The sequence below is a fragment of the Saccostrea echinata genome, unplaced genomic scaffold (assembly GCF_033153115.1).
Source record: "Saccostrea echinata isolate AGI-Se365-2 ecotype Australia unplaced genomic scaffold, CSIRO_AGI_Sech_v1 ptg000030l, whole genome shotgun sequence".
NCBI classification, from domain to species: Eukaryota; Metazoa; Mollusca; class Bivalvia; order Ostreida; family Ostreidae; genus Saccostrea; species Saccostrea echinata.
Window position 1 is genome coordinate 19,594,406 of NW_026889779.1, and position 10,129 is coordinate 19,604,534.

The window sequence follows — 10,129 nt, forward strand, 5'->3', positions numbered from 1 at the left end:
AAATAAATGTATTCTGCCACTTCCGGCAGAAAGGTGAAGGTCATTGTCTGTCAACAAGAGGTAATACATCTCTATAATATCTGTAATCATCAGAATCCTTAGTGTATGAATTTCAATTTAAAATATCTTACTGACTGGGGAAGATATTCATTAACATAATGAGAAATATTTATGGGGATAATCGTAGCGAATTTTAATGAAAATAGGAGTTTTTGAAAGGTGTATGCACTTCCGGTTTTCTTCAGCCGGTGTAAACTGTTATTGATTACGTCTGTCAAGCACAAAAATTTGATCCAAGGGACTTGTAGGGTAAATTAACGATATATTAAATATCTCTCTAAGCTCTGAAAAGTGAAGTGTACTCTAATTATAATCTTATCATAATCGTTTCATTTTTTTAACATAACAAAAACGCCCACTTTCGAATTTTCTCAATCAACTGGATTTCAGTAGAAACATAACGTTTATATTCGTATCTCTAGTTAAATGATATACATGTACTGTGGTTGTAGATTTTTAGTAAGCTGTTCAACAAAATGTATGATTAGTTTTAGTTACATATTTACTTTTTTGCAATTTTTATTTAGATTGACACAATTTATGGAAAAAAGGAGGGGATATTTCAAATTTTGACAAAATAAATGATATACAGGTAACTCCTGATGGCTCAAACTGTGAACTCTCAAAGTTCTTGATCACTCAAAGTGAATTTCCAGTTCCAATCCCCCCTCCCCCGATATATCTAAGCAAATTTACTCTTGATATCTCAAACTCTTTATCCCCTTGATCCCTCAAAGTCAAAATGCAATTGTGCTATGCATAATCTATTTTAATTTACCCTTGATACCTTCAAGTAGCTATGTGTATGCAAGCATTACATAATTAACACCTTAAGGAGGAACAGGGTGTCTATTGAGGCGACACTTGTCCTGCAAGATGATGATTGATAATTAACAGGGGTTGAAATATATGGTAGCCTGATGCCCGGGACTAGTCATGTCAAGACTCGGGCTAGCTAATTTAAATGTTATGATAGTCCATTGGACTAGCAGAACGGAAAAAAAATTCTTGTCCGTTTACTTTTGCTTTTCTATGTAGAATGGTTTCTTTTGAATGAGAACTACATTGTAGTTTAATTTTTTTCTGTCACCATAGCATTTGAAAGTTTAATTTAACTTGTTATGTTTTCATTTTGCATAAAAAAATTTTGGGCTAGTTAGTTTGAGGTTTGGGCTAGTAATTTTTTTTCTGATCGGTAGCCCCTGGGCTAGTGGGTTTTCCAGGAAAATTTCAACCCCTGATTGATCAGATTGTTGCCTGTCTGCTCTTAAAATATTCAACATGGACTGTCTTATAATAGTTTAGATATGCAGTGGAAAGAAGAAATTGAATACAAAACACATTTTCTGAGTCAGTGTCAAAGTAAAATGAATAATGAAAATGCAGAATCTATGCATAACAGCATCAATGTTACAACTATAGCAGAACAAATACAGAACTCTGTTTGGTGTTTAATATTAATTGATACAAATAGTCTATGCTACAATGCAATGTTGTTTTCATGTATGAATGCATAATATGATCTTCTTCTTACATAGAATTAATAAATATCATGACAATATACATTTCTTGCTTAATTCCATTTTAAAAAATGTATAATTATTCACCTGAAAAATCACATTTAAAGTATGTGTGTAAGATTAGTACTGGAAATGAAAATCATAAGAAATGGTCAGACTAATTTTAAGGCTTGTCATTTAACCCAAAAAATTCTGGACTTGAAAACCTGGTCCTGTGGACTTTGAGGTATTGAGAGTTACCTTTAATATATCAGTGGCAGAAAAGGGTAGAAGAAATATTTTCTAATTTTCATTAAATTATGGTGGGTATGGCATGATAACTCTGTATGGCTCATGAATGGGGGAAGCTGGCAACATGAAAATGTTTTTCATGTATTGTAGGATTTATAAAAAGAAACGCTTTATTTTAATATTAACTTGATGTGTGCCTTGTTTGCAAAAATTTGATAAAAGAACATGTATATAATGTTAATTATATGTGTAAACAATTTCTTTTTTTCAGTGCACACTAATTTCCAGCAGACAAAATGACTGACTCCAAGTACTTTACCACCACCAAGAAAGGTAATTTATTCATTAAAGAACAGAAATAAGAGTAGTAGTCTAGTATGGTGCTAGACATTTAATACATGTTTAATATTTACTTCTTTTGCAACAGGAATGAAATCAGACTGTGTGTAGAAAAAAAATTGATTATTGAAACCTACATACATGTATATTTGTAGGTGAAGTGTTCGAACTGAAGACAGAATTGCAAAGTGATAAAAAAGAGAAGAAGAAAGAGGCTGTCAAGAAAGTGATTGCCAGCATGACTGTTGGGAAAGATGTCAGGTACAGCATTTTTGCAGTGTATAGAACCTTTCACAGTAAGAGAAGCTTTTTGGATGCTGCTAAAGTTGCCCCAAAGAACAGATTTATATTTTCACTCATTTTTATTATACCTATGCTACTACTGTGATAGTATTATGCATTTTTTCAGTGCTCTCTTCCCTGATGTGTTGAACTGCATCCAGACTGATAACTTGGAATTGAAGAAGCTGGTTTATTTGTACCTGATGAACTATGCCAAGAGTCAGCCAGATATGGCCATTATGGCTGTTAATACATTTGTCAGGGTAGGAACTGCATTTGATTCATATTTTCATTGGCTTTATTGATTTTGAAGTTGGTAAATGATGGATAGATAGTCTTAACTTTTCTAAAAAGATTTCAAGAACATTGAGCAAACATTACAATCAATGTTAGATACCTAAATGTTGTTATGTGCCCTTTAAGAGTTTACGTAAATTATGGAAGGATAAGTGTACAAATTAACAAGCTATGAAATTCTTCTAATTTCTGTTGTTATGTGCCCTTTAAGAGTTTACATAAATTATGGAAGGATTAGTGTACAAATTAACAAGCTATGAAATTCTTCTAATTTCTTTTTTGTTTTTTCAAAAGGATTGTGAAGATTCTAACCCTCTGATTCGAGCGCTGGCTGTCAGGACAATGGGTTGTATACGAGTGGACAAAATTATTGACTATCTCTGTCAGCCATTGAGAAACTGTCTGAAGGATGAGGATCCCTATGTCAGAAAGACTGCCGCTGTATGTGTAGCCAAACTACATGATATCAACGCCCAGCTGGTGGAGGATCAAGGATTTTTAGATCAGCTACGAGACATGTTGTCAGATTCCAACCCCATGGTAAGTATCTCAATTACTTTATCTTTTTTGTCATTGAAAATTGCTGCAAACAACTTCAAACTTACAGACACATGTAACTGCAGGATGGCATCAATTGTAGGTGGTAGCTAATGCAGTAGCAGCAATTTCAGAGATCCTTGAATCCTCACCTACAGCCCAGCAAGTGCTTGAAATGAATTCCAGCACTATCAACAAACTGTTGACAGCTCTTAATGAATGCACAGAGTAAGTTGTACACTGGATTGAAAGCTATCTTCAGGCTCGTAGTTCATGTATTGTGATTTAAAAGTCAAAAAGAGATTGACAATTGCCACAAGTAATCTGTTTTAATCATGTTTCTTTTTACAAGATGGGGACAAGTTTTTATCCTGGATGCCATATCAAACTTTACACCAAAAGACGACAAGGAGGCTCAAAGGTGCATTAAAACATAAATATATGTTCAGGTTTTCAATTCATAATTGATATTCAACCAACTTGTTTAATGAAGAAAGTTAAATCAATGTAAGAAATGATATGCAGATCATTAGTACAATAAAAAAAGTAGCATAATTAAAGATGCTTAGTTGTATGAATAATACATGGCTGAAATTTATGAAAGATGGTAGGAATAAATTCATTAAAAATGATAATTATTATGCTGTTAGATAAAAGATGTACTATGGTGTAAAATAAAGATATACTGATTTCAGCATCTGTGAGCGAGTGACCCCCAGACTGGCCCATGCTAATGCAGCTGTAGTTCTCTCAGCTGTCAAGGTCATCATGAAGTTCATGGAGATGTTGGAGGTCAACTCAGACTACATCTCCACCTTGGTCAAGAAACTAGCACCACCACTGGTCACTCTGTTGTCTGCTGAACCAGAAATCCAGTATGTGGCACTCAGAAACATCAACCTGGTGGTCCAGAAACGTCCAGAGATCCTGAAGAATGAGATGAAGGTTTTCTTTGTGAAATATAATGATCCAATTTATGTGAAACTGGAGAAACTGGACATCATGATTAGACTGACTTCTCAGGCCAATATTGCCCAGGTCCTGGCAGAACTCAAAGAGTGAGTGTTGTGGGATACATGTAGCTTAGGATTAAAAATGTTTTTTATCTTTGTTTACAAAAGTGGTTTTAACTATTGGATACAGTAAATAGATATAAATTGAAGCCATTAAGTTGCTGACCTAAAACGGTACAATCAGTGAGTATTAAGGGGGAACTGGAATGGAATGTTTTTGGACTAAATTTTTTTGTTGTTGTATAAAATCCAGAAATTGCATGCCTGTCCAATTTCCTTCAAGAGCCATAAGCTCTCTGGTAGATAGTAAAAAGTTATGCCTAGAAAAAAGAGCTTCAAGCTGTTTTTAAAATGAATGTATTTCAGAGATATGCCTTCATATAAAAAAGAAAAGAAAAAAATTACTGACCCTATTGTTTGTTAGCATGTAATACAAATCTAGTCATCAAGCATAACATTTTTTCTAGGAGTTAAAAGTAGGTCAATTTTCTTTTGATTATTTTTTTAAAAAGCCAATTTATATTTTTTTATATCAATACAGGTATGCTACAGAAGTCGATGTAGACTTTGTGAGGAAGTCAGTGCGAGCCATTGGGCGCTGTGCCATCAAGGTGGAGCCAGCTGCAGAGAGATGTGTCAGTACTCTACTTGACCTTATACAGACCAAGGTCAACTATGTTGTGCAAGAAGCCATTGTTGTCATCAAGGTAAAAAATGAAATATAATTTTATTGGAGGAAGTACAAGTGTACATATTTGTTTCAAATCCTAAATTAGATTTTGTTTTTAAAAGGCAAAGTTTTCTGAAAATTTTGATCAAAATGTTTATTAATTACAAATGTTTAAAGAAAAATTCTAAAAATTTCGGTCATGATTTCATTACTTCATGTAGGACATCTTCAGGAAATATCCTAACAAGTATGAAAGTATCATTGCCACACTGTGCGAAAATCTGGACACACTGGATGAACCTGAAGCAAGGTATTCTTCTAATACTAGTAATAAACACCTGAGAATATAATAAGAAAATTTGGTCTTTGTACTTTACAGTTCGTAGAATGCAGGGCTGTGTTCAATATTGTAGCACTAACCTAGTAGCTAGGTTGTGTAGATATCTATCTCTATTGAACGGACAGCTAGCCTAGCTGCTTTTGTTTGAATCTTGTGTGCTGTGAAGTGATAACTAAGGAAGCCATCTTGGATTTGGTAGTTAGCATCAAATGTTAATGCTAGCTCTCCCTACATAGCGGCTAGGCTAGTTTAACGTTCAAGATCGTAGCTTAAGGTAGAGGCTACCTAGCCGCTACACTCTTGAATGCACCCCAGCTTGGAGGAATGAAAATAACTGATTTCCTTATCTCCTGTATTTATTCAGAGCTTCAATGATCTGGATCATCGGTGAATATGCAGAGAGAATTGACAATGCAGATGAACTCTTAGAAAGTTTCCTTGAAGGATTCCAGGATGAAAACACTCAAGTAAGATGTATATTTAAGTCATATGTAGGAGATGGATCTAATGTGTATAAACCCTATTTGCTGAAAGGATCTTGCACATTGTTAAAACACAGACTCATTGAAAAATGTTTTAAGATAGAAAAAAAAATTTTTTTCTACAATCTGTCGATTTCAGTAAATTCTTTGCTCTGAAACAGAAATTAATCATGTTTACAAACGATACTTTTTACAGGTGCAACTGCAATTGTTGACAGCCATTGTGAAATTATTCTTGAAAAGACCTACAGATACACAAGATCTCGTACAGCAAGTGCTGAGTTTGGCCACCCAGGTTAATATCTATAGACAGAACAAAGATATCATAAATGTCCTTCATAATTGTATGATTCACTTGCAGAGGACAAGTTAGAAAATGATGATACAGTTTTGATACTTGTAAAAATGTTACAAGCAATGATAAATTATTAGTTGTAAATTTCATTTTATTCATACACTACAGGACAGTGATAACCCTGACCTTCGCGACCGAGGCTACATCTACTGGAGGCTTCTGTCTACTGACCCAGCTGCCGCCAAGGAGGTGGTGCTAGCAGAGAAACCACTCATCTCAGAGGAGACTGATCTCATTGAACCAACATTACTGGACGAGTTAATCTGTAATATTTCCAGTCTGGCCTCTGTGTATCATAAACCTCCGAATGCCTTTGTAGAGGGTAGTAAATCATCTTTTAGGAAAATCCTCCCACCAAGATCCCAGTCGTAAGTGTATATATACAGTGTTTGACCATTTTAATTATTCTCACAATCATATCCCTCCAACCCATCATATGTTTAACTCAACTGCTATTTCACAATATAAAAGGAACCATACTGATAAAATATAACTGCATTTAATGCTGGTCTTACAGAGGAAACATTGGGGAGGATCAACCATCTCCTCCTTCTGAGACCCCAGCAGCTCCTCCCCAGGCAACAGTCATACCAGGTGTGGACTCTCTTATTGGGGACCTCTTAGACATGGATCTTGGGGGACCTTCCATGCAGCAGCAACAAATGTACCCTCCCCAGCCCACCTCACAAACTCCAGTGCAGGGTGGGGGAAGTATGGATCTCCTTGGAGAGGGTTTGGATTCCTTGGTCAGTATACAGAATTGTTACACAAGAGTGAAATGTTATCAATTATTATAAAAGAAGAATTGATATTTTGATGTTAAAATTTGCTATTTAAATTTTCTCAAAGATTGATTAAAGGCATGATAAACAGATATTGCAATTTCATGAATTTCTGTGTACTGGTAATGTAATACTTTCGTTATTTGACTACTTGATACAGCATTGTAATGTTAGGGTCTAAGATTTATCCTTAAACAGTGGATAATCATTTTCTTCACCACTTGATGTTGAACAAGTCCATGTTCATTAAATCATTATTGATTTTAGCTTGGAGGGCCTGCCCCAGGCGGGGATTCTTTAGGAGGATTGGGGGATATATTTGGTATGCCAGCTCCACAGTCATATGTTCCTCCACAAGAAGTAAGATATTTGTTCTCTCTGTCTGGAAGCTAAACATTATTATGCTTTAAAAAGTATCTTAAATGAGTTAAATCTGCATGAATAGTCAGGTCCAAATTGCACATCATAAATCCAAATCCAAACACTGGGAATAATGCATAACACCACCACATACATGTATGTGTTCTTTAATGAGATCAATATGTAATACATTGTCATTTCTGAATATGAATTCTGTAGGTATGGTTACCAGCATCCAAGGGTAAAGGTCTGGAAGTGACCGGAACATTTCAAAGAAAGCAGGGAAGTATATACATGGAATTGACGTTTGCCAACAAAGCAATGCAGCCAATTACAGGATTAGCTATACAGTTTAACAAAAATAGGTAATAAGAAAGAGAGAAAGAGAGAGAGAGAGCAGTATTAATTGGTTTACATATACATGTATGAAGAGATATAGATTCCTGTTAATGAAATGAAACTTTGATCCATTTCTACAGTTTTGGTCTGATGCCTGCAGCCCCATTAAACATTCCTTCAGCATTACTTCCTAACCAGAGTACAAGTTACTCCTTACAGTTGAGTACCATGGGTCCAGTCCAAAGAATGGATCCACTCACAAATTTACAGGTATAGTGTACTGAGCATTCTTTCTTTAGAAACATATTAAAACTCACATTAAGACACAGATTTTGAAGACTGTGGTAATTTTGTTCAATAGTGGTTTGATTTCTATCATTGTTCACTTCATCTTTGAGAAATAATCATGGTAATTTATAAAAGGAATTCCTATTAGAGCATTTTTAATAACAGGTACCAAAATTGATTTTCATTGAATGCAGTCCATTTTACAAGATCAAAAGGTGAAAGATCAGTAAATATATACATGTATATTTTGCTTTTTTAGGTGGCAATTAAGAACAACATAGATGTGTTTTACTTCAGTTGTTTAGTTCCTATGCATGTATTGTTTGTGGAGGATGGAGAAATGGAAAAACGAGTATTTTTAGCAACATGGAAAGACATTCCAGCCCAAAATGAAGTCCAACATGAGATATCTAATGTTCAGCATAATGCAGGTATTTAAATATTGCATTTTTTCTGATATATATTAAAAAAAATAACAAAAATAAAAGGAAGATTAACTTGAAGATATCAAGGTTTGTTTCATTTTTATTTTTGGAGTATTCACTCTATGGTAATTGAAAGTAGATCCTTTTATCTGCTCACAGTATTCATGAAGGATCTAACAAGATGTGTAGCAATCTATTTGAGCTGATCCAGAGATTTGATTGTAGTGAGACTGTAGAATTTATCACATTTTGCCATATTTTAGTGCATGTACATCTACCTTTACTTTTCTGAAATTATATATGAAATATTTATGTTCTTTTATCAGATACCATATCACAGAAGTTAAAGAACAACAATGTATTTACGATAGCCAAACGAAATGTGGAAGGACAAGACATGTTGTACCAATCTCTCAAACTGACCAATGGAATCTGGGTACTGGCAGAATTAAAGATACAACCAAACAACCCAAATTTTATGGTGAGTTATGTAAAAATTCTTCAAAATGCTTTCAGCAGTTAGGGAACAACTTCATATCTAATATTGGAGCATACACTGTTCATATACAGTGAAACACGCTGAAAGCAAAGTGCTAGGGACATGCAATTTTGATTCGTTATAAACATAATTCATTATCACTGTTAGGATTACAATATATTTTAAAACTACGGGGATTGGAAATTGCTTTGCTGCAAGCGTGAATTCATTATGAGTGTATTCGTTATAACCATGTTTTACTGAATGTTAATCAAGGATTCATGATTCACAGTTTATTATACACCTGTTACCATTCCATTCTTGATGTTGTCCATTTCATAGAATGTGATCCAACTTTCTGGATCACCACTCTGTGTTTTCTGAAATCTGAATCCATATCACCATTCTCTGAAACATATTGTGACATTTTGCATAGAACACAGCTTTTTTTACCATAGGTACATCATAAATCCTTGAATTCATCTTTTTATCTATTAATTGACTTTGGTACAGGTTTTTAATGCAGAAAAATCAATGGTAACACTAACTAACATTTACAATTAGTTTTAAACATGAAAGCAATAATGTGTCTGATTATAGACTTTATGGTGTAAATACTGAATGATTGCATCAAAATGTAATGTAAAAAAAAAAAAAAAGATAAGTACATTCAAGTGGTACATTTCTGTGAAACTAACCCCCCTCCCCCCCCCCCCCCCCAAAAAAAAACTGGAAGGTATAAGCCAACTTGATCCAAAGAGTCGGATAACATGTTTTAGACAGGTTTAGATAATCTGATCAAAATTGATGCTTCGGACTCATTTGATGCACACCTGTCAACTAGAATGATCCAACTCTTTGTGAACTAGAGTGTACCTGTACATATGCATGTATATATGAAGATGGACGCTCACCCTTTGAGAGGCTAGAAAAGTAAGCTTAATAAAACAGAAATTGCAAACCTCATTGGTATTTGTGTTTATCTTTTCAGTTATCTCTAAAAGCAAGAGCAATGGATGTATACTCGGGAATACAGCAAGCTTTTGACACCATACTTCACAACTAAAGACTATACTGGAGAACATTTAATCTGAGGGCATGTTAATGTGCATTTATAAACCTCAACTTAGTACCTGTGCGCTTGGTGTTGTGATATTAAAAAGATATCTAATACTTCTGAGGACCTTGTCATTTTACTGAACATGTGCACTTGCTATTGTGGAAAGGAACAGACATAAACTTTTGTCATTATAAATTATGTGACTACTACTCACAATGAATTTTTATTGTAAAATGGAATTATATATACATATATAAATTATTTGAATATT

General features: G+C 34.3%; 1 protein-coding gene across 1 annotated transcript; it reads left to right on the forward strand.

Annotated features, from left to right (window-relative positions):
- Nucleotides 1-15: 15 nt before the first annotated feature.
- Nucleotides 16-10,129, forward strand: LOC133197479 (AP-1 complex subunit beta-1-like). The gene is made up of 20 exons (XM_061333541.1): nucleotides 16-60; nucleotides 2,083-2,144; nucleotides 2,306-2,411; nucleotides 2,560-2,695; nucleotides 3,024-3,269; nucleotides 3,370-3,494; nucleotides 3,619-3,687; nucleotides 3,962-4,324; nucleotides 4,821-4,986; nucleotides 5,171-5,259; nucleotides 5,654-5,756; nucleotides 5,968-6,066; nucleotides 6,235-6,494; nucleotides 6,644-6,872; nucleotides 7,176-7,268; nucleotides 7,488-7,633; nucleotides 7,748-7,877; nucleotides 8,155-8,326; nucleotides 8,647-8,801; nucleotides 9,790-10,129. Exons 2-20 carry the CDS (start codon nucleotides 2,108-2,110, stop codon nucleotides 9,862-9,864), a joined length of 2,799 nt encoding a protein of 932 aa, XP_061189525.1. The 5' UTR covers nucleotides 16-60; nucleotides 2,083-2,107; the 3' UTR covers nucleotides 9,865-10,129.

Coding starts and splice junctions, on each gene's coding strand:
- LOC133197479 (XM_061333541.1), top strand. CDS start 2,108: ATGACTGACTCCAAGTACTTTACCACCACCAAGAAAG. Junction 2,696..3,023: donor CTGTTAATACATTTGTCAGG/GTAGGAACTGCA, acceptor TTTTTTCAAAAG/GATTGTGAAGATTCTAACCC. Junction 5,260..5,653: donor CTGGATGAACCTGAAGCAAG/GTATTCTTCTAA, acceptor GTATTTATTCAG/AGCTTCAATGATCTGGATCA.